The 24,310-nt window shown below is 39.7% G+C and overlaps 1 protein-coding gene across 1 annotated transcript; it reads left to right on the plus strand.

Annotated features, from left to right (window-relative positions):
- The first annotated feature begins 7,518 nt into the window (after positions 1-7,518).
- On the plus strand, positions 7,519-11,159 carry LOC134850993 (large neutral amino acids transporter small subunit 1-like). The gene is made up of 2 exons (XM_063866858.1): positions 7,519-9,438; positions 10,225-11,159. The coding sequence occupies exon 1, from the start codon at positions 7,935-7,937 to the stop codon at positions 9,420-9,422; it is 1,488 nt and encodes a 495-aa protein (XP_063722928.1). The 5' UTR covers positions 7,519-7,934; the 3' UTR covers positions 9,423-9,438; positions 10,225-11,159.
- Positions 11,160-24,310: the final 13,151 nt, after the last annotated feature.

A 24,310-nucleotide genomic window follows, 5' to 3' on the forward strand; every position in this document is an offset into this window, starting at 1 on the left:
AAATTTTGGAAAACATCTTGTGTATATCTTCCGTATTAAGTGAATATTAACTGTTTGCAGGGGGCAGATAACATGAGATGACAAAAATTTTTAGATTTGCTAAAGTGACATAGCACGCTACGACTGAACCGTTTGTATCATATCCAAAATTTGCATTTTCTGACAAAAACGATCTCTTTACACATATCATAGTTCCTCCATGTGATGTCTGGCCAATTTTTGCTTTTCGGTCAGATCTTTTCGGTCAGAACAGGTTACGAAAATTAACTAACGTTCAAGTGGTTTTCACCACAAGAAAACTACAATCATTTTTACCATCGCTGAAGTCAGCATTTTCTAATGACCTCAAGTCAAGAGTGGTTTATAAACTGTCATGTAGTGGATGCACTTCCACCTATGTCGGACAAACTGTTCGACATTTGACCACTAGAATTGAGGAACATAAGAAAGCAGACTCACCGGTAGGCCTCCACCTTCAGCAATGCAAACTTGAGGGAAATAGCGCAGATATTAGTTGAGAAATTATAGATAGGTCAAACAACCAAACAAAATTGCTAACACTAGAGGCAATACATATCAGGAAAGAGAAACCGGGCTTGAACACGCGCGATGAGTTTAGGAGCAGGGAGTTAACACTGAAAATTTAGTCCCAAAATATTTTTGGTTTTTTATTCAAAACGTACATGTCTAAATTGAAATTGTGACTCAGAAACTTCCAGTCAAATTAATTTTAAAATGTTTAATTAATTTTAGAGGTCAAAAGTATTTTAATCTTAATAGTAATTTAGAGGTCAACTGTGATTGGCTAATTTTTTATCATGATGGTTCAGAACCAAATTGTATGTGATTTATTGTAAATTACATTTGTAAATTGATGTTTTATCGTCATTTAGAGTAGTTTATTGTAAAAATCCTGACGATGCACATAGTTGCGAAAACGTTTGAAATTTACTTTTTTGCAAAAATTTCTTCAATTTATAGTTCTCGACCTTTTCTCCGAGACTAGTTTATGAAGATTTCGCTTGTTTATAATAATAATAATCATAATAAACAAGGATTTAGACATAAAGCCATGGGGCTAAAATGCCCCGCGTTGGGAGTTTTAAACTGAGTTTTATAGTTTCTTTGAGTTTACACAGCTATTGCAGCAGTTTATTCTCCATGTGCATGGGACACTTTCCTCATATTTACTGATGAAATAAATCCAGAAAACGTTTTTGAGGCTTGATTTGAGTCTTTCGTATTTCATCGCAAACAGGTCTTCTTCTTCCTGAGTCTGTAAATTTTTGTTTGCTAGTATAGGTGTTCTGTGCCAGAAATAGCTTTTCGATTTTTCGTAATGATAATTTTTATGCGCTAAGTTATTTTTCGTTGATCTTCTTGTTGGGGCTGTAGATTCTTTGAACTGAACAAATTGTCTCCAATGGAAGTTGCATTGGTCGTTTATTATTTTATGAAGCAAGAGAATGTCGTGCATTTCGTGGTAGAGAGACAGTGGAAGCAGGTTTAATCTAATCAGTCTGTCTTTATAGTTGATGTTGTTACATGACAGTATCCAACGTGTAGCTTTTCTTTGGACATCTTCAATAATTTTTAATTCACACTTATTTGCTTTCCATATGGGTGAGCCATATGACACAATTGGAGTTACATATCCACAGTAGGAGTTCAGTTTCATTTTTAAGCTCGCTGATTTTGAAATATTTCTTTTAATTAAAAATAAGCAGCCTATTGCTTTTTGGGCTCTTATTTTTGCGTGTGCTGACCAGTTTAGGTTGTTGGTTATTTGTATACCAAGGTCTTTTTCTGAACAGGTTTTTTCAAGTATATGGTCACCGAGATACATGTTTAGGTCAAGTTGGGGGTCTTTGAATATTATATTGTGACATTTTTTCAAATTAAGACTCATGGAATTATCTTTGCACCATAAGTTGATCGTGATTAGGTCATGTTGGAGCAGGGAAGGGTTCGTTGCAACACTTTTATAATCGTCTGCGTAACCATAGCACGAGTTGGTGAGTGATGACGGTAAATCGTTGATGAATGTAATGAAGAATACTGGCCCTAACAGTGAGCCTTGAGGTACGCCGCTACTAACTTCAAGATGGCTGGATACTGCCGCACCTATTCGTACTTGCTGTTTTCTGTTGGTTAAGTAGTTTGCTAATAGTTTAAGTGCGTTTCCTGATATGCCAAATTTTTTGAGTTTATATATGCACAAGTCGTGAGGAACTTTGTCGAAAGCCTTTTCGAAGTCTAAGTATATTGCCTGTAGAGACTTGATATTAGGGTTATCAAAGTCATCATAGATTTTGTCGAGGAATTGGAGCCTTTGCAGAGTTGTCGATCGTTTAGGACAGAAGCCAAATTGGCTGTCATGGATTTGCGAGAAGATCTTTGGTGAGATTTTAAGGAAGATCAGTTTCTCTAAGACTTTGGATACTGCAGTTAGCAGGCTGATGGGCCTGTAGTTTGTGACCGATTGCTTGTTTCCATTTTTAAAAGTTGGGATGATTTGGCTAAGTTTCCAGATCGTTGGAAATGTTGCTTTGTTGGTGATGGTGTTATAAATCAGTTTTAGAGATGAAGTTATGCTATCTGCTAAATTGGTTAGGACTGTGTTACCGAGTCTATCTGGTCCTCTTGCTTTTTGGAGGTTTAATGTTTTAAGGATGTCGTATATCTCATTTTCAGAGAAATTGAAGCATTTGATTGAGCTAGGTAATTCAGCTATTGGTAAAATGTTTTCATTCTGTTAAATGTTAAAAACGCTTACGAAGTAATTGTTTAGAATATTAGCTTACCGTGCTCTGTTGATTCGGTTTTTTTCATTCCAACACATTGTTTTTGGAGTACTTGAGTTTTTTCGTATGCTTTTAAAGTATTTTTGGAGCTTTGAGAAATTTCTGCCCTTGAAAGTTGATTCTTCGAAATTTTTCTGATCTAATTCGGATAAATGATCTACATGGTTTTTAAGTCTTTCAAGATTGCGGTTATTAGTATGAGTATTTTTATAGGCTACTTTTTTTGATGCTGTGTTGAGTCTTTTGATAATATTGGAGGTTTCAGGTGTGATCCAAGGTGCTAGGTTCATACGGTGTTTGGTCTGTTTTTTCATGTGTTTTTCTAGTGCTATATATAGCCAGAGGTACCATGAGTTGATTAAGTGGTCAATGTTAGAGTAGCAGTACGGTTGAAATGGGTGTTCCAAAATGTATTTGTTTAAAGTAATCCAATCGACGTTGTTTAATGAGAAGACACCAAAGTCCAGAAAGTCGGATCCGTGTTGTATGGGAGTGGCTTTTTCGTCATTGTGTGTAAGAGATGATATCGTGATTAGAAAAGGGTTGTGGTCTGATAATTCTCTTTCTTGGTGTGAGAAGTGTTTTTTCATATGGTTGTCTATCGTGGTGTTTAAAATAATGTCGGGGTTGTTGCAAAGGACAATATCTAATTGGTCATGAGGGGGTTCGATAAACTGTTGAAAGTTCATATCAGTAAAAGTCTGCAGTACTAATTGTTCGTGTTTTTGGGTTGATTGCAAGGTTTGCCAATGCGTATTAGCGAAGTTGATGTCACCAACCAATAAAATATTTGGGCATTGAAATTCATTTGAGTAGTCAGTTAGCATATTCAATAGTTTGTTGAAGTCATCTGTGGATAGCTTATATTTGCTTTCGTTCGGGACACTGTAGACACAGCATAGGATGAGAGGTGTCGGAGTGTTAAGGAGGAGTCCAACGCAGTCCGTAGTGTGTATTTCAAGTTTTGTTAAAGCTAGGGATTGCTTAACAGCAATAAGCACGCCCCCGTGTTTCGATTTTGTTGAGTTGGTAGGTCTATCACATCTAGTTATTATGTGTGCAGGCAGAAAAAGCGCGTTGTCAGGGATATTTTCAGTTAACCAAGTTTCGCTTAAGCAAATGATGTCATAATCGTTCGATAGTATTATATTGCTAAGTTTCATACGTCTATTTATATCCAGTATACTTCGTGTATTGAATGACATAACATTCAGCGATTCTAGTCAGTTGTCATTTCTAGTCTGAATTGTGCTGTTTGCCTCCGGTTTAATTGTAACTTTTGTCCAGGTGTCGTCTACTTTTTCATGCAGTTCTAGGTTTCTGATTCGAAGATTTTTGGGGTTTTTACCACTGCTGATGAGATTTCTACGTTCTCTCAGGATGGCGTTTTCCAGTTTCATTTCTTCGACTGAGAGTTCCTTACTTATGAAGACATTTTTGTCATAATTTTTGAGGGCCGGTGTTGATGATAGTATCAAGTCTATTTCTCTTGGACAGGTTACTCGTACCAGTATAGTTCTGTGGTTTGCTCGTTCTTCGCTGAACTTTCCCACACGCTTGAGATTAGTGATATTGCATTCGAGGTTTAAGAATTTCATGATTTTATTTACCTCATCATAGTCATGGTCAAGTCTTTTTCTTCCATCTCTTTCCTTGATCTCGGGGACCCCTCTTATTCTCAATCCTTTGCTCAGGGGTTTGATTATGTTTTGCGCCGCTACTTGTGACCAGGTTTTACCCTGTTCTGCTATTGGCAGGCTTTGGATGGGATCTTTAATATTTTCCATTTTTGTCGAGACTTCGGCTACTACTTTACTTAATTTTGAAATTTCTTCTTCAATTTTTTTGATGTTTTCACTTTTGTCATGTGATGCTGTGCTTCTGATTACTTGATCTCTTTTTCCGTTGGACAAACAGGTATTGCATATCAGTAGTGCGTTGTTACCAAGTTCCAGTTTTCCATTGAGTGCAACGGTCGAGAGGCCAGTGCAGACAACTTCAAGGTGCATAGAGCAATTACAGGTGATGCAATTGTATATTGGGTCATTTTCATTTATGGGTTTCTTGCATGTTTTTGCAAGGTTTTTTGTCCTTTGACATTCTCAGTTTTATTTATGTTTACGTCCTCTTATCTCTGTGGAAACTGTGTTTGGGGGATGAAGGTTTAGGTAGTGTACTCGAGTCCTCAGGGTGGTACCTAAAGGGCGCCGATTGAGGACTGAAGTATCAGTGTTAGGGTTATGAAAACAGTTGTTTGGGACCTTAAGGGTACTTGATGACTAGCGGGAGAAAACGGTTTTTTTTATAGATGTGAATTCACAAAGACATCAAATCTGGCGATACCTAAAGGGTATCAATAGAAAATTCAGTCTCTGTGAAAATGATGACACCGACAAGTGTTGTTGCCGCAGTGGTATATATTCGAGTAGCCCTCGCTATCAGTTTTTACACAGAACTTCTTGTAGATGATTTTCTTTTTCAAAATCGTTTGGAGACTCGCAAGCGATGCTGTTGTTAAATGTACTTCGTCGGAAGATAGAACAGTTTTGGTGGTTATTCCTTTCGATATACCGCGATATCGCCAGAGTTCTTTCTTTTTGCGAAGAATATCGTTTACACGTTCCGTTCGGGCTGGTCTTCCGAGTCTGGGTGGTAGAGCGATAATGAAAACTTTATTGCAACGTTCTGTCAACCGTAGGCCGGGATAATTCTTCAGCAACGTCTTCGGGTGTTCTCGTTGAGTCTTTTTTGTCTTTCGTAAACAGATCGTTCGCACCAATGAATAGAGCTATAATATCGTATTCGTTCTTGCGGGGCAAGAAGTTTAGAACATCCGCGATACCTGCACCAGGAAGGCTGAGGATATTGAAATTTGGGAAAGTTAGATTTTTCAATTGTGAGTCTCCGATCAACAAGTGTTGCGACGACGATTTCTTGAATATGTGAAATCTCATTGGTTTTCACCCATCCACGGCTAGGAACGGACGGGACTTTTTTCGTTTCGAATAAGGTGTTCTTGTTCCTAGCTACAACTTTTCTGAAAACACACAGTTTGAACGAGGGAAGAGGAATCTATTTAATAAGGAGTTGTAGTTCCAGTACAGAAGATATATATTTTTTTTGTTTCTCGTCTAGTACTAAACTTCCTTAATTCTTACTTTCGGAGATCAAGTGTTTGCGAACGTTGAATATCGTAAGGTTTTCGGTTTTTAACTCTACCAAAAAAGGAATCCTTGATCTGTTTTTTGTGAGTGAAAAAGTATCTATTTACCATTAAAAAGTGCAGCTTGGCATCTGTGAATTTCAAAAGTTATCAAAAGATTCTGATTTCAAAAGATTCTGATTTCAAAAGATTTGCACCTGCGGAATCTGGCAGCAGAAGAAACTACGCCTAGGCTGATGGCTCGTGGAGATAACACTTTCAAATCAGACTGGCACAGGGACTAGAGTAAACCAATTACTACACGATACGCATCCGAAAGAAGCCGTTCTGCGCGGAAAAAACGCAAAGAGATGCCAGACAGAATCTCCACGGAACTCAACACACCGAAAAGCCTGTTACGAAGAAGACCTGACTCTCTTATTAAATAGAAAGCGTTTGTTTAAGCTGAGTGTGAATGTAGAAATTTCGCCCCGAAAACAGAAACTACAGATTTCAACAATCTCCTGATTCCCTTTGCGAATACTACTCTCTGGAAGTGGCAAAAACAACAGCACAATTACCCCTAAAGTGTCTTAAATCAGCACACCCACCCCTAGCCACAGCTACCATACATCATTTGGACACACACTAAGTTAACTCCATTGCAGACAATCCCCGAAAAAATGATCGCTTTCGCACTTTGCACTGGATATATTCAATGTCACCGAGTATCAAGAGGGTTCTAAAGTCCACACACACACACACCCACCAGGGGATTTAGGGGGAGGCGGACCACCCGCCCTCAGGGATTCGACCACCTGTCAACCCAAAGCGTCTCCCCTTTGTACTAATTTGAGATATCCATTTTTGGTTGACGGACCTTGAAATTTTTCTAAATGCGCCTTTGGCGCCAATTTTTATTAGTTTTGAGTAGGAGCGTGCGCCCAAAAATAACGCGATTTTATGGTGCAAATTTTCCTAAAAGTGCCTAAAAATGCCTTTTTTGGCCTGTTTTTTTTTCAAAATTTTGCCTTCGGCGCAGAAAATTTTAGCCAAAACAGGGTCTTTTTAGTGCTTTGGTAGCGCTCGGGAAATCATTTTAGTCCACCTCAATAAAGCAATAAAGCTCGACAAAATTGTCGAAAATTTTTTGACAATTCGCCCTCCCCCCCCCCCCCCTCTCGTGAAAATCCTAGATCCGCCCTTGCACACAGACATAGGCACACACTCAATGTTTTTTTTGTTCTTCATGACTTTGATGAATCTATGTATCGCAAGAAGAGTGAACATTTAAGTTTACTCGTGTCTTTATCTTGAAGGATTTTCCAACAGATTCGGATTCAATAAACCATTCAGCAGAATCGGATCATTAAACCTTTTTTGATACTCTGGGTTATGTTTTCTGAATAGATAAGGTTTTCGTTTGCCAATTTTGACAGTTTTTTTTGTTATTTTAAAGAGTGACTGTAATTGTTATTAGTTATTATTTTGTATCTATCTAGAAGTTGTCACAGTAGTGTTGCCTCTTCAAATTGAAATGAATTCATTTTGTGTGTTGGATAAAAACAATACATTTACTGTAGTTATTATCTCTAGTCAGTCAGAGCTCAGTTTCTCTCTTCTCTGATAAGAAAGTAGCACCAGAATTAATCTTCTAAGCTAGCAATGTACCATTTACTTACCACACTATTCTAATCACAGACCGTGCCTCTGACACGCATCCCTCCATTGTACCTTTCCAAGCAACCAAATATAAACCCTTCAATTTTTGCTCTTTTATTTTCCTACCTCTGTATACATACGGTATTGAGGCTAAAGGAATACATTTCCGCAATACGTCACGTGTTTAAACATCATAATTTCAGGGTAGTAATTGAGCGGCGCTTGAAATTCAATTGGTCGCATCTCAGCTCCTACTCACTGAACGAAATAATAGCCCACACTACCAACTAAATTAACTCAGTCTACACCACAGGAGTTCAATAAAGATGACGGAGGGAGAAGAAGTCGGGCTTGAGAAGCGGTTGGGTTTGCTCAACGGATGCGGAATTATCATCGGCAACATCGTCGGCTCTGGGATTTTCATTTCCCCGACTGGAGTGCTGACAAACTGCGGATCAGTGGGAATGTCCTTAGTCTTTTGGACCCTCTGTGGACTCTACTCTATCTTAGGAGCTCTTTGCTACGCTGAGCTGGGGACGACCATAAAAGCATCGGGAGGAGAGTATGCCTATATATACGAAGCATTCGGACCGTTAATGGCCTTTATGCAAATGTGGGTAACGGTATTAGTGATTAGGCCGGCTGCGCAAGCTATCGTGTCTCTTACCTTTGCTCAATACATCGTGCAGCCTATCGCCGATCACCTGGAATTGGGATGCTCGCCGGAAGACACCAAAACAGCCGTTTTGTGCCTCGCATTTGCTTGCATCTTCCTCATCACCTTCATCAATTGCGTCAGTGTCAAAGTGAGCACCTGGATCAACGATATCTTCATGATAGCCAAGGTGCTCTCTCTTGTCCTCATTATCGTTACAGGCGCATTTCATATGATCTTCAAGGGGCAGACCCAGAACTACAAAGGTGCATTTGAAGGAACTATTTGGAACCCGTTTGACTTGTCAATGGCCTTCTACAGTGGAATGTTTGCGTATGCAGGCTGGAACTACCTCAACTTCATGACTGACGAAATTGTGAACCCCAATCGAAATCTTCCATTGGCAATCATTATTTCGCTTCCTCTCGTCACTGTTATCTACGTCCTGGCCAATGTTGCATATTTTGCTGCAATGTCTCCCGAGGAAATGAAAGCGTCAAGTGCTGTCGGAATCAGTTTTGCTGATGAGTTTTTGGGTCCTGTTTCCTGGATCATGCCAATACTGGTGGCGTGCTCAACTTTCAGTGCAGTCAATGGAAGCATCATGACCGGATCCCGATTGACGTTTGCAGGCGCCAAGAATCGACAGATGCCGCAGTTCCTGGCCATGATAAATCTGGACTTCAAGACTCCGATACCATCCGTGTTTCTTACCGGTTTCATCTCTTGCTTGATGTGCTTGCCGGACGATATCGGATCAATTCTGAACTATTTCAGTTTCGTGTTTTATTTCACAATCGAGCTCGCAGTGTGTGTGCTGATATTCTTGCGGTTTAAGCGTCCCGAGTTGGAACGACCTATAAAGTTTCCGATCGTGATGCCGATTGCGTTTGTTCTTATCTGCACTTTAGTTCTGTTGCTCTCGATCAAAGCGGACCCAATGTCCACTGTCATGGGACTTCTTATGACTCTTTCGGCTATTCCAGTTTACTTCATATTTGTAGTCTGGGAAGATAAGTTGAGGATAATCTACATTCCGCAGATAGTTGAGAAGTTCACCCTTTTCCTCCAGAAGTGGCTCAAACTGGTACCAGAGAAAGCAGACAATGCAATCCAGATGACACCGACCAGTGGCGAAAAGGGGGCCACGGAGGCCTAAGAAGATTACTTTGGTGGTGAGCGTTTAATTAGAGGAACTTCTGAAATATATATCAAAGAGTACTGACAAGATATGAAATTATGCAATCAGAAGTGTCGGTAGGAACAGGGTCAGATTTTTTAGAGCAGTTGTACCCCTTCCTCTGAGATTTGGCTCCCGCATCACCTGAAAACTCTCCTTAAATAAATTTTTTGACATGCTTTTTTCGTCGATTTTCGCTAGAATATTTCAGAGCTTCTTTGAACAGTAAACTGTAATAGCACAGTTTTTTTAGGTCAAAACTTTCGTAAAAGGACCTAAAATGGAACTAAAAGTTTTCGAAAAACAGATTTAAAAAGAAGTTTCTAAAAAAACTTCATTGTCTAGACCCTATGGTGGGGTGATGTCTCCCAGATGCTTTAAGTTTCCGAGATGTCGTTTTTATGATTTTTAATAGAAAAAAACTCTCTAAATTAAAAATGTCGACCCTAAGATGGTTATCTCAGGTTACTCTCGGAGGTGGCAGATGCGGCCTCCAAAAATGACTGCTAAATTCCTTTTGGTTTCCGAGAGAAGAAGTGAATCTGGTCTTCAATTATAACTTCCAAAGTTACGCTAGATTTTTTCAATTAATTGATCTTTGTCCTATTCGTGGAAGTGGCGAAACATAGCTTTTCCTTAAAGTTTCGACAGTGATTTGAATTTATTGCTCTTATCATTTGATCTGAACTTAATTGAGTGAGAAAAATAGGGAAGCGAATGATGTTATTTTTGGGAGATTGAAGCGGCTACTGTTGTTTATGCTCATACCACACTTGTTTAGGGGGCTGTGGATTCTTATCAACCACTGCCAAAACTGTTGCGGTCAATCAATCACCGGACAAAGCACAACACAACAATGGATAATAATCAAGTAGCTGAAATCACTCAAATCGTCAAATGCTTCATATATTCTTACAGCAGCTGTATTTTGTGTTTGAAACCTGTAAATTGTAACCACCCTTTACTCTCAAGTAGTGCTCTTTTACTAGTTGTTTGCAAGGTATAGCTCTTTGAAATTTTGCAGAGACGCTTCAAAAAGCAGTGCTTTGATTTGACAAATTGTTTTGGCAAAGGTGGATTTGTGTAGTAGTGTCTATTTTGGATCTTTTCGGATGATTTGCTGTCGCCGTTGAGACTGTTCGAAAAATTAAAATCAGAACTCACGAAAAGATTCATGTTCAACCTCGAAATTGTTTATTATTATGCTGAAATTGATTCCAAAATCCCTGATCTTGACTGTACCACTATGAGAAGAGAAAAAAACAAGGTTTGAGCAAAGTTTGTTCAATTGAAATATTGTCAGAGGGAAAAGCATCAATTTTGCGTGGATTTTGGTTATGAAAAAAGGATGAGATTTAAGTTTGATGCGCACAACCGGCAAGTAGTTTTTCTCTGCCAAAGTTTACAGCAGTATTCCAGTCAATTACCTCATTCTGAATCTTTGCAGTTTACTGGTCATATTGTTTCTCTTGGTCAAATTCTCTCTCCTAATGGCTGTTAACCAATTATTAATTAACCAACTGCTGCAGTTAAATTCGTAAACAACTCGTTTCATTTTCAATCGTACTCGTTGAAATATCAGGACGATTGTTCCAAGTTGGGTTCAAGGGTATATCTGTTTTTACTTTATGATAATTAATGGATTCAATTGTATTTGTATTTGGACTACTGTATTCGCTATTTGTAAATTAATCGAAGATTAAGCTTACAAATTCACTCACTAACATGACTTTTCACGTTTCAATTTGATTTGTTTGCTGATGGTATGGCCGAGACAACTGAAGGCTCCTTACTTGTTGACAAAAGTATCGACATGTTTAATTTAATTCGTGAAGTACTTTTTCAAAATGCTCTCGAAATTTTTGTTGCTCAAGCAATTACTCAATTTTTCTACATAATAATTACAGCCATTGATCCGTATCTGTTCTTTGTTATTCTCTTCGAGCTGAATTTTAAAAAAATCCTCTATTCCGAATGGCTATTTGGTTTTGTGAGCCTTCGGTTGATTAAACACATGCCATTAAAACTAACCCGCTTTTACATTATATATATCAGAACATGTATCTTTCGCTTCCTTGTAATCCAACATAATCAGATAGTTGAGAATGAGTAATGATATTTGAGCCACGTTGCGATAGTCATCAACAAGTTTTCCGTCTTTTAAAATTTCAAACCGAAATGCGTAGTCGGAATATCAGAGAAAGTCTGATCTGGTTTCAAATTCAAATGTAAGTTTAATGTTCTGAAGTGTACTTTCAAATTAAGCAGGGGGACTTCGCACACAAAATTTAAATAATCTCCCTAATTTTTCTTAATTTAAAGGATCAAGTTAACTATCTTCCCGTAAAACAACCAAATTAACAATCGGAATATAATTTTTTTGAGTTTCTTTATCAAGTTTTTCTTTACCAAGTTCTCACGCTACCTATTCGTAGCTGAAAAGGAAAAATTTGACTAATATGACCCTCCTAATAGATCAAAGTTACATAATAGCCTTTTCGCCTGATCTGATGTAAGTTCCGTGAAAGACGTTAGGACGAAGTAAGCATGGTTAGCCTAGTGCGATTAATTAGTTGTCGCACCAAGGCCAAGTATTAGTTTCAATCCCAATTTTTTTCCAGATCAACTTGGTTTCGTTTTCGATTTTTTTTCTAATGATGTTTCTATTGTTTTGCTGGATCTATACGTGACAGGAGGGTGTTAATTGGATCTTTTTTCCATTGAAATGTAAAATAGTGGTAAATTGTGTAACGTGGCTTCAGCTTACGAGCAAAGAATGTGGGCACTGTTGATGATTTGTGTTGTGCTGTCTCCTCTCCTCCAACTGTTGTATCTGCTCAACTGTGTATGGGATGCTGGTTGTACTAAGTACTTGAATATGTTAATCATTTATAGCTAATGTTCAATATAATTGTTCTTGAACACAGTTTTTATTTCAGTGTAGTAAACAGGAGCTGAGGAGGTTGTTAGTATTTCATGTGTTATGACTAAAAAATGTCTAAATTCTTGTGGGATTTCTCGGAGTATCCCTTTCTTATCTCGGAACTACTTGAGTTTACCATTAGCAATTGCTGGTCCTAAACTACTCGATTTGAATCAAATAATTAGCTAGACGTTAAGTGTCCTAGTGCGATATGTAGCATTTGCAAATTAATAGCATCTGTTCACTTAATGAGGCTTTATTGGTAGTTAGTGTTTGAATTTTCAAGTGACCAGGCGCAGATGCGTTGACGTGAGAATCAATATCTCCAGGTTGGAAGTACAAATCCGTGACATAGCAAAACATTTCCGGCCTGGGCTTTTTTGTTTGTTTTTAGAGCTACTTTCGTTTTCTTGCGTGTGTTGACGAAGCGCAGCTTAGCGTCTGTGTAAATTTTGGTCACAGGACACAGCGTACTTTATTAGTTGATCACGCTCTAGCTACTCATTTTGTGCGTTCAGCTGAGAGAAAAGATCCAAGCGTAGGACGACGCAAGTCCTGGTTTTGTTTTCGGCCGGGCCTCTAGTCTGTTTTTTTTTGCAATATGAAACCTAATGCATTGTTGCACGACCGTTTGTCCGCTTACTGTCCGGAAAATGCCAGTTTTCACCAACTGTATTAAGTTTTTGCAACGGCGTGAAGTTTTAAAACACGGTCGAGCAGAGGAAACTTCTCACTCTGACGATTCAATTTTCTGATTAAAAATGTTGCAGATGGCTTGATTAACTTTTTTTACTCCATTTATTCGAAAAAGTGTTCCTTCTGAAAAATTATTGGCAATTGTAGAAAACTGGCATCTTCAGACCCTGAAAACACTGGGAAGTGCTCAAAACCAAGGAATGACACTTTCTTAAAATATAGCTGAGAATATTTGCTCATGGGCCATGCAAAAAGCTTGTTTAACTACCTCACAACTGCTGTTCATATTGGTCTTTGAAATACGGCTCTTAGATGGTAAAGAAACAAATAAACGCATACTTGAGTTTGCGTTTTTTTACCACTATTGTAGTAAAGAATGGTGAAACATTTGCAAAAATTTTACTTGTAGCAACATGTTTCAGACAACTAGATCTGCTATTTGACGGAAGGAACTCTTCAACGAATACTTACTGGCTTAACTTGATTTAACACGATTAAAATTCGCAGTCTTTTTGGCCTACCATAAGGAATTGTACTATTCCTTTCTCTCGTCTTTTTAGCTGCCGAATTGTTTCTCAGTTCATCAGAATGGAAGCTGAAACAGATAGCGAAGCTGGATCGAGTCAAGTCGCGGTTACTTTTAACTGCTCTGTATGCACGATGAAAATTGCTGATTTAAAACTGAAGTTTAGATGTACAACGTGTGAACAAGCGAAAAGCGCCGATTCCTCCGACCAAGGCTCAGTTTTTCTCATGTGTGAAGTGTGTATTCAAAGTCATACAAGAAGAAAACACGATGTTTTGGACTATAAACAAATGGAAGCTATTGTATGTCAGCAGCATTTCGTACCTTGCAGCTCCTTCTGCGTAGATTGCGATCAACTGATTTGTAATATGTGCGTTGCTCAAAAACACGCAATCGAAGGACACAAATTTGTTGCGCTGGAGGAACAAGCCAACGAAATAAAAGCCAAAGTGCATGAAGCTTTAAGCGATATTGACAAAGAATACAAGCCGATTGTCAAAAATTTAGCCAGCGCTAAAAAATTTGCTGATCACGTGAAAAAAATGGGCGTAGACATGTCACACGATGATGGCATCAAAGTTAAAGTTATTCAATTGTTTCAAGATGCTTTACAAGAAGTAAACGAAGACTTCAAGTCTGTTCTAGAATCTGCGAGCTCAAATGAATCGAGAACCAACGAATTCGTTAAGAAATTAGAAGAAGTTCGCGATTCCGCTGAGTCAAAGCAACGTAAATGGCGAGAGTTACTCAGCTTCTCAGATGGTCGTCTCGTCAAAGAATTCGACCTGAATTTACTCGAAACTTCAGTTGAGGTTTATGACAGTTTAATTTGCTATGAATCTTTTGGCTCAAACGAAGTTGTAGTTGCTGTCGAACACAATCTGAAAGAATCCTTGAAACTCACTTTGAAAGCGTTCACTGCAGAAATGGTCGAAGCGCTGACTTCCATCACTGAAAGTGCAATCGATACTAATTCGTCCAAATTACCATTACCTGTTGATTGCAATTATTTCAAAAATTACCCGTATAAAAAAATTAAAATGGCGGCTTCTGACTCCTATTTATGTATTGCACACTTCCGTGAAAACAGCGACTGCATTTCATTCGAATTTATTGACAAGAGTGATAACGCAACATTGATATGTGTTAAGGAGGTAGATAGCAAGTTTTTCCGACTGTTTTCTTGTTTAGGAGGCGTGGTGTTTCAAGTTGGCGAAAAAGGCTATCAGGCTTTCAAGACTGTGGATGGAAAAGTTCAGCTGGTCGATCGGTGGGAAATAGATGTTCCCAACGTTCAAGGATTCTTTTATCACAAAGGAGCCTTTCAGCATCATTTTTATACAATATCGACTACATCGAATTGGAACTGGCAGTTTGCAGATAACTTGTACGATGACATTACTTTCGGTCCTGTTGAAAGGTTCGCTGTTTCGTCGAATGTAAATCCAAATATGTTATACGCGGCGAATTGGATTTGCCCTAATGCAATTGGAATCTATATGAAACTTCAGCGTGGTTATAAAGCTGCAGGTGGTTGGGACGCTCAGACTGTTCAGCCTGTCACCAACATTGTCTTTGAAATGTTTAGTAAACTACTGTTTGTCATTGCGTATTCCATATCGAAAAACGAAGTTAGATTTGCCTATAGCCAATTCATCAGTGATTCATTAAAAAATGTGCGAGCCTCCATCAAAACAGCCAATTTGAAATCAGTTTTGGATATTCAGTTCTTCAATTCGGACTGTTATTTTCTCACGCAGAGAGGAAACGTCATTCGTCGTAAAAATTTCTTCTTTTAGCTGAGCTGAGAATCAATTGAACCCTAGTGTTTCAAATAGACAAGTAGAGCGTTCCTTTCATATGTTTGAGGGTAGCTTATACATATTATAATAAAATAAATCAACCGTCTATTTCTCTATTAGTAGCGTTATATACTGTTCAGCTAGATGGAAAATTTCGTACAGGTGTTTGAATTGTAATATTTGTTCCCACGTGTTTTTGAGCTAATCTGCTTTTCGTTCAAAGTTAACTGCGCTCAGGAAAATTTTTGCATATTCCGTTGAATTAGATAGCATATTGGCTCTCCGAATCCAATGGACAGAAAAACTACTCTGAGTTGGGTGCTGTCAGAGTACTCTCAAGGATGACGAATTTTGTCTTTTTGTCTCCGAAAGTTACTCTCAAATCCTTGTAGTTTTCGAGATATGACGTGTTTTATGATTTCTTCTTATTTTTTCAGGAAACTTAGATTATAAAGATTTGAAATACCTTATTTGTAATTGGGTACTGTAAGGGTACTCTCAGGAGCGTCAAGATATAAATCTTGCGTCCAGATGCGACTGCTCATATGCTCTCCGTTTTTGAGATACGACGTTTTTTGTGATTTTTAAAAAAAAACTTTCAGAAATCTTAGATAGTTTTGGTCAAACTTTGAAATTCCCAATTCTCTATTTTGGAGGCTGTCAGAATACTATTTGAGCAGCGATTTCCAATTATGACTGTTCAAATCTTTGTAGTTTACGAGATATGACAAGTGATGTGATTTTTTTAAATCTCAGAAAATTTAGTTTTAGTTTCAAATTTTTAAATAACCGAACTTTTATTTGGAAGCTGTCAGAGAACTCTGGAGTGGTTGGAAATCTTGCTTCCAAATATAACTGTTCAGGACTTTTTAATTTTCCGAAAGTGACGTTTTTGTGGTTCTTCAATTTTTTTCGAATCTTAAATTTAAAATTTTTCGCTAAATTCAAAGTTCTTAGCCCTGTAGTTGGGTTAGTAGGTTACTCTCAGGAGTAAGAATTTTAGCGTTCAAATGCGTCTGCTGACATGCTTTTAGTTTCCAAGATGTGACTTTTTTATGTCATTTTAAAATTTAAAAAATACTTCGACATGCAAAACTTCTAATGGTTTTTCGAAATTTGAATTTAAAAATTCATGGAAAAAAACTCGAACGTACGAACCCTGTTATTGGGTAGTGTCAGAGTAGACTTAAAGGTTCTTGATCTTCTTTTTGTTTCAATATAAGCGGTTTTTTTCTGAGTTCTCAAAAATTCGAAGCACAGGAAGTGTGTTACACGCTAGTTTTATCTTAAGATTTACCAGCAGAATAAAAAGTTTACCAATTGATGATCTAGTGAACTTAATTGGGTAATTTTTCCCAGAGAATTGTCAATCATAAATTGTTCTTAGTATCAGGGGCGGATCTAGGATTTTCTCGAGGGGGGGGGGCGGATTTCAAAACTTTTTCGAAAATTTTGTCGACCCTGTTTTGGTCAAATTTTCTGCGCTGCAGGCAAAATATTGAAAAACAGGCCAAAAAAGGCGTTTTTAAGCACTTTTTGGAAAGTTTTGACCAAAAAATCGCGTTTTTTGGCGCGGACTCGTCCCTCAAAATTAGTATATATTGGCGGCGAAGGCGCCTTCAGAAACTTTTTAGGGTCCGTCACCAAATATGGATATCTCAATATAGTACAAAGGGGACCCTTTAGGTCGGCAGGGGGTCGAATCCCTAAGAAGAGGGGGCGTTCCACCCCCCCCCCCCCCCCCCCTAAATCTGCCCCTGTTTAGAATTAAAAGAGGTTAAACACATGCGTAAGTTTTCTTTGTTTCCATGCGTTCGATTCTACTCCAACTGTCTGTTGGCTATAATTGTTTTAGTTTCGATTGAAGAGTATGCAAAAAAGCTTAATTTTTAAGCTTCGTCTTAGAGCAAAATAAGCTTGAATAAGCGTTCGTATTTTTGCTGCGTTTTCGCAGCATTCTTCCGAGCTCGGCCGCATATGATCAAATCAAGAGGTTTATCACTCATGTGGTTGATATAGTTGTAAAATGCTTCCGTTCGACAATTTATAAGAAAGAGGAGCTTGTATCGTGTTGGTGCCCTCCGCTGCATCGTTGCTTCTGCCTCATTTTCAAATGGGAATATATAGAGTGATATAAAAGGAAAGCCAATTTTTCTGAAAATTTCTGCTGTCCTTATTGTGTATCCAGTATTTTTGCGATGATTTTTCTGTCAATGGCTGTGTGGTGGGATATATACAATGAAATTTTCATCGAAGTTCAGCTTCCCAACTCTAAAATAATGTTTTCAATGGTTTCTCGTCCAATTAATTTACTTAAAGTTTCAATCTGCTTAATTGTTGCTAGTTTTGATGAATTAGGAACCAATCTTATAATGTGATATATAAACAAAAAAGGGACAAGATGAATTTTTTAACAATTGTTGCGAACAAGCTTGAACACATCACGCTTCCATTTTGAACACAGAGTGATGATGGAAGAAACGTCCTTTTTGCAATGTTTACTTGACAACCCAGAGCACCATCATGGGTTTTGCAGCGCCAGCCTGGCAACCATGGATTGCGAGATCAGAGATAGTTCGTCTGGAGCGGACCCAGAACAGAGTCCTCAGACGCATCACTGGCAGACGTCTTCTTCTGTCAGGGGCTACAATATGTTCAGTTGTCAATCATCATCTTAGTGTCAATCATTCGAGTTGCTATTATTAGTTCCCAGACCTTAATCAAGTGTGAGACTGGTACCTGCCTGTCAATCAACTAAAGCTGTCTAGCTGTTAAGGGTTGACCTCTAAGTTCACTCTCTTATTTATGCGAACTAGAATTCAGTCAATTAACTATTTAACAGCCATCTTTTACAAACCCTTGTTATGGCGCAGCCAGCGGATGGTGGGGGAAAAAACCCCCTTGGAATTGTGGCTTTCTGGCCTCCAAATCAGGCGGAACCACAACTGTTATGGGAACACTGGAAACAACGATTCCATTGGGCGATGGTGGCGAAACATGGAATAGTCTCGTCAGAATACTACTTTGCATCGACATTAACTGAAGCACAGATTACAGACCTGGGGGACATTGGGGGAAAACCACGGGCAGAAGGTGAACGTACACTAATATCAAATCTGTATTTATGCCTGGGACATGAGGGACAGAGAGCATTGCATAACCAGCATCCACATTTAGATATGGAAACAATACGATACCCACGTTTTTTGGATATCTGTGTAGCTCTCTTTCAGAAAGAGCGGAACGAGACGTACGAGATGTACCAAATGTTGTCGAGGAAACAAAAGGAGGGTGAGAGTCTAGAATCGTTCTATGCAGAACTTAGCGGAATGGCGGCAAGATGCAACTTGGGCACCCAGGAGCGGAAAATGGTGAGAGACATTTTTATTTTCAACATGAGGAACAGGGACGCGCAGAACGAGCTGTGTAGGGAAACCAAAACCCCGGAAGAAGCATTGCGAATCGCAATGTCATACGAAAGAGGAGACAAATACGCAAGGAGCTACAAGGGGGCCGTATCCGGTTCCACGGGAATGGCGCATCCATCGCCAGGGGGTTCTCTACAGATTAAAACGGAACCAGTCAGCAATATTCGCGGATCCAGGGGACGAGGAATGCCAAGGGGACGGGGTCAGTATCCAAATCGTGGAGGAGGTCGAACACAAGATCGAGTGCAAGAGCGCAGATGTTACAACTGCGATCAACCGAATTTCACCCCAGAACACCGACAACGATGCCCAGCAAGAGCCGTCACATGCAACTTCTGCAAGAAGATTGGGCACTTTGAGAGGACTTGCCGAGGAAAACGACAATCCAGGGGGGGACAACCGGTTGGATTGATCCAAGGGGATGAGTTTCTCGACGAGGAAGATACACCCTCGGATGACGTGGAGCCCCAAGCTGCGGCAAGTTCAGTTGGTTTCGTCAAACGAGAACATCACAGCTGGTCGTCAGAAAGTTCGGACGATTACATGGTTATGGCAATTCGACGGAAGAAGGAAACGATGTTGAAAGTTGCCGGGCCTAAACTCAAAGTATTCATTAATGGGCACCCGATGAACATTTGGATCGACAGTGGATCGCCGATATCCATTCTAACACTAGAAGATTTGAGAAGAACAGTGGGAAGAGCGGGAATCAACTTGAAGCAGGATAACACTGACGATGACGAATTTCGAGATTACAGTAACAATCGGATCAAGATGTTGGGCCGAATGGAACTCGAGTTAGCATCAAACGGCTGGAAGACGACAGCAGAAGTCCGAGTCATTGGGGGGACCAGACCGTCCATCGTGGGACGTGATTTGATGGGTAAACTTGGACTACAGTTGATGCAAGCAGATCCAAGGGGGGAGGTCATGAACATCCAGGGGGCGGAGGACATTTCATGCAAGGAGGGACACGATGAACCAGAGGAGGAGCAGATGGATCAATGGCAGTCATACTTCAGTAAGCTATTCCCAAAACTTTTTACTAGAGTTGGAAAAATTAGGAACTACAAAGTTCAAGCGGAATTTTTCAAAAATCTTGTACCAGTGCAGCAAAAGGGACGGAGAGTGCCGGTAACGCTCCAAGAAAAAGTGGACAAAGAAATTGATAAGCTATTAACTCAGGGACACATAGAAAAATTGAAAGAGTGTTCGGATCGATATTTTGTTTCTCCGATCGTCATCACCGTGAAAAAAGACGGGTCCGTAAAATTAGCATTGGAATCACGAGAACTTAACAAACAAGTGCATAAAAACAAATATCAGATGCCAAATATAGAAGAACTTGTAGATACAATAGGACAACTTATATCCGAGAAAAAACAAGGGGAGGTGTACTTTACTACGATGGACCTAACGTACGCGTATGGGCAACTACCGCTTAGTGAAGAGACAAGCGTGCACTGTAATTTTTCTTTGGTGGGCGGACGGTCGACAGGAACTTACCGTTTCCGAACAGGGTTTTACGGGCTAACGTCAATGCCGGCAGAGTTCCAGCGAGTAATGGACTCAATCTTGAACGAATTCCCACAAGCGAACGCGTTCATTGATGACATTTTGGTTACAACCAAGGGAACGGAAGTAGAACATATCTCCTTGGTTGAAAAGATCCTCCGGAAACTAAACCACGAAAATATATCCTTGAAGTTACCTAAATGCGAGTTTGCGAAACGCGAATGCGAGTGGCTTGGCCATCGTATAACCGAAACGGGGGTCACGCCTCTTAAACGAAAAAAATCGCCGATAGACGCACTAAAAGCTCCTAAAACAGTAACGCAACTAAAGTCATTTATGGGCTCAATCCACAGCTTGCATAAATATTTACCGGCGATAGCGGAGATGTCAGCTCCATTAAGGCCACTCCTCAGCAAGAAAAACGAGTATAACTGGACCGCGGAATGTGAAAATGCTTTCCAAAATATTAAAGTGGGGGTAGCGAACATCGTTGAATTAAAACACTTTGATATTCATAAGGACATTAGAGTTGTTTGCGATGCAAGTCACAACGGCCTTGGAGCGGTGTTAGAGCAATTGGGTACAGAAGGGTGGCGCCCTATATCTTTTGCATCACGATTCTTAAACGCAGCCGAGAAAAAATATTCCACCAACGAGCTGGAAATGCTGGCGGTGGTATGGGGGGCCGAGTATTTCAGAAATTACATCCTAGGAAGATCATTTACAGTCATTACCGATCATAAGGCTTTAATTTCATTACTTAACGGAAATAACAAGAAAAACAAAACACTTTTTTCAAGACTAACACGTTGGCTGGACAGACTGATTCCTTTTGACTTTGTAATAGAACACAAACCGGGCGCCAAGATAGGATTGGCAGATTATTTGTCAAGGCATCCTAGCGAACCCCCTAAACCGATAAGTCAATATGATAATTTGTTCACCGTGGCAAAAATCGCTTCGATCAGAAAATCCCTTGGTTTTTCAAAGGAATTAAAACCCCTTGGTAAACGAAATTATCAAAATACTGAAGAAACTGGTTCTAAACAGTCTAAACGATTTTCATCCAATCACAAGCGAGAACGAATAACATGCATACAACCAGCGACGGTTGAGGGCGGAAAGTCATGCGTGAAGACAGCGACCAATAGGAAACGATCAATTTGCATATTGCGTAAATCAAAGAAATCCAAGGGACATTCAGTGTGCTCTATATATTGTTCCCTTGGAAGACGGTTAAATTTGCCTAAATCAAAACACTCAAACAAAATGGATAGCGACTCTAATTGTTCTTTCCCAGTATTTGAAATTGAAAATGTTGAAAATGTTACAATCGATTCCCAAACTAACAATCCGAATATACTACAACCTCAGATCAACTCTCCACTTAGACTAGACGAAAACTTATTGAGTAGCGATGAAATAACTATCATTAACCCTGAAATTATTGCAATTACTAAAAACACACGGGATTCAAAAGTTAATACAGTACTTTCCATACCTTCGAAATTTCCAGGCGAGCTTTTTCCTACTGTTAATCCGAATCAGCAAATTATGTCCATCATTCCCCGTGATTGCAAGGTTATTAAGAAGTCTCAATCGTTACCAGAACTTTTTAACTTAGAATTTGTTGCCTCGAACATACCAGCGGATGTAAACTTGTTACGAGTGAAAGAAGTATTGGAGAAGAAGACTAACTTGAAGGAAGAACTCCTGAAGATTGGGAAATACTGGGCTCAATATGCTAACGATCTGTCGTTACGGGACGATTGTGTGTGGTTGGACGGACGATTGGTCATCCCTTTACCCTTACAAGTCCCAGTTGAATCACGGATACACTATTACCATCATGGTAAAAGAAACATGTTCGAAGCAGCTCGGGACGTCTGGTACCCTTATATGTACCGAAGTTTGCCAGCAAAGGCCACGTACTGTCAGCAATGCACGGAAGCGGGTAAGAACCTGAAACCGTTATTACCCAAGGGAGACATGGGAAAGGTCCCAGAACCAAGGGAACCCAATGAATGTTTACAGTTGGATTTCTGGGGGCCGATAAATTATTTGAATGAAACTAAGAAATATGTTTTGGTTGCTACGGACCGATTCTCAAGGTGGCCGTCAGCAATGGTTACTACTACTAATACGTCAGATAAGGTCTTAAAGTTCCTTGTTAAGTACATATCGCATCATGGAGTACCTCGGAAGATCCACGTTGATCAGGGATCATGTCTTACCTCTAATAAATTTAAAAGCTTCTGTAACGAGGAAGGCATCGAGCTAATGTACTCCCCAGTAAATGACCATCGAGGCACGGGGTCCGTTGAACGGACGATAGGAAGTTTGAAAAATTTTGTCTTAACATATGCGACAGAAAAAGAACATAAATCTCTAGAATCTATGGTCGATAAAGCACTAGGCGCTCTACGATTCTCCAAAAATGCAACTACTAAATTAACGCCTTTTGAAGCTCACCACGGCAGGGAGGCCAATACTGTTTTACGAAATCTAACGAAAAAACCAAGTTTGAAGAATTTGAATTGGAACAACGTCCTAAAACAAAAATGTTTGTGTTTAGACGAAAATGATCCTGAGTTGAGCAAAGTTGCATTCCCTCAGCATTCAAATTGGGAGGAGAGGTCGGATCTAACATACGCTCCAGCCTTGCGAAGGGCCCCTATCACGCTGGATAGTGACCAACAAATGGACGCATGTCCAAGGGGGGAATCGGAAGTTGCCCCACACACCCAAGGGAGTGGAGACACTGGACCTAACATCCAGGGGAGTGGAAAAGGACGAAATCTATACCAGCGTACTACCAGCAAGACCCTAAATCGGTATAAATTACTAAAGTCAAACGTAATCTCTGAATCCGAACATACTTTTAAACTTAAAAACGGATCCGTTCTTAGGAAAAGTGCAGTGGCATCAAAACCGAAACATGACCTTCCCAAGAAACGGAAGCCGGCCACGCTCAAGGATATGCTAGCGAGCGCAAAAAGAGGGGCAGTAGTGAGCCCCAAATCAAAACGAGCTAAGACCACGCAGACAGTCCAATTAGCCACCTTCGAGTCCGACAGTTCGGATACGGAAGACAATCTGCCATTAAACATTCCGGTACGACTACCGGTAGAATTGCTAGCGAGGCGCGAGGCAATTGCAGCGGGACAAGGCCCAAGCGGCAGTACGACAGGAGTGGGAGGAGGAACGGGAGCTAAAGCTAAATCCAGAGTGACAAGAGCTAAGCGAGGAAAAGGGGGCCAAAGTAAACAATTGAAGGAAAGCCAGGAACGTCCAGCGTTAGCGGCGCGGGAGTGTCTTGTAAATAGCAGTCAGGAGGAGGAAGTTGAATCAGGAAGCCAAAGTGAAAGCTCGGGAACCAGGAGGAGTACTAGAAGGAGAAAGCCAGTAGACAAAATGGGAGGAGTTATGATTGAAACCATCCAGGGGGCGGAACAACCAGGAACACATCCAGGGGGAGAAGGGAAATGAACTTATTTCACATTATTCGAAAACTCGTTAACCCAGGGAGAGGGATGGCCATAAAGCCTAAAACTCAAATTGTTAAAAACTGATAGTTGTTTGTTATATGATAGTTGAGGCGGCAGGTTGAAGATGTGGTTATTATACTTAAATTTAAATTACTATGTATTTAAATTTTACATCCATACGGAAATGTCAGGGGCTACAATATGTTCAGTTGTCAATCATCATCTTAGTGTCAATCATTCGAGTTGCTATTATTAGTTCCCAGACCTTAATCAAGTGTGAGACTGGTACCTGCCTGTCAATCAACTAAAGCTGTCTAGCTGTTAAGGGTTGACCTCTAAGTTCACTCTCTTATTTATGCGAACTAGAATTCAGTCAATTAACTATTTAACAGCCATCTTTTACAAACCCTTGTTACTTCATCTGTGGAAGCCTTTTTCATTAAAGCAGGGTTTCAGAGATGCGAGACAGTCTCGCTCCGGCTGCAGGTG

The sequence above is a fragment of the Symsagittifera roscoffensis genome, chromosome 7 (genome assembly GCF_963678635.1).
Source record: "Symsagittifera roscoffensis chromosome 7, txSymRosc1.1, whole genome shotgun sequence".
Classification (NCBI taxonomy): Eukaryota; Metazoa; Xenacoelomorpha; order Acoela; family Convolutidae; genus Symsagittifera; species Symsagittifera roscoffensis.

Bases quoted from the DNA above. Each gene is read 5' to 3' on its own strand.
- LOC134850993 (XM_063866858.1), top strand. From the start codon at position 7,935: ATGACGGAGGGAGAAGAAGTCGGGCTTGAGAAGCGGTTGGGTTTGCTC.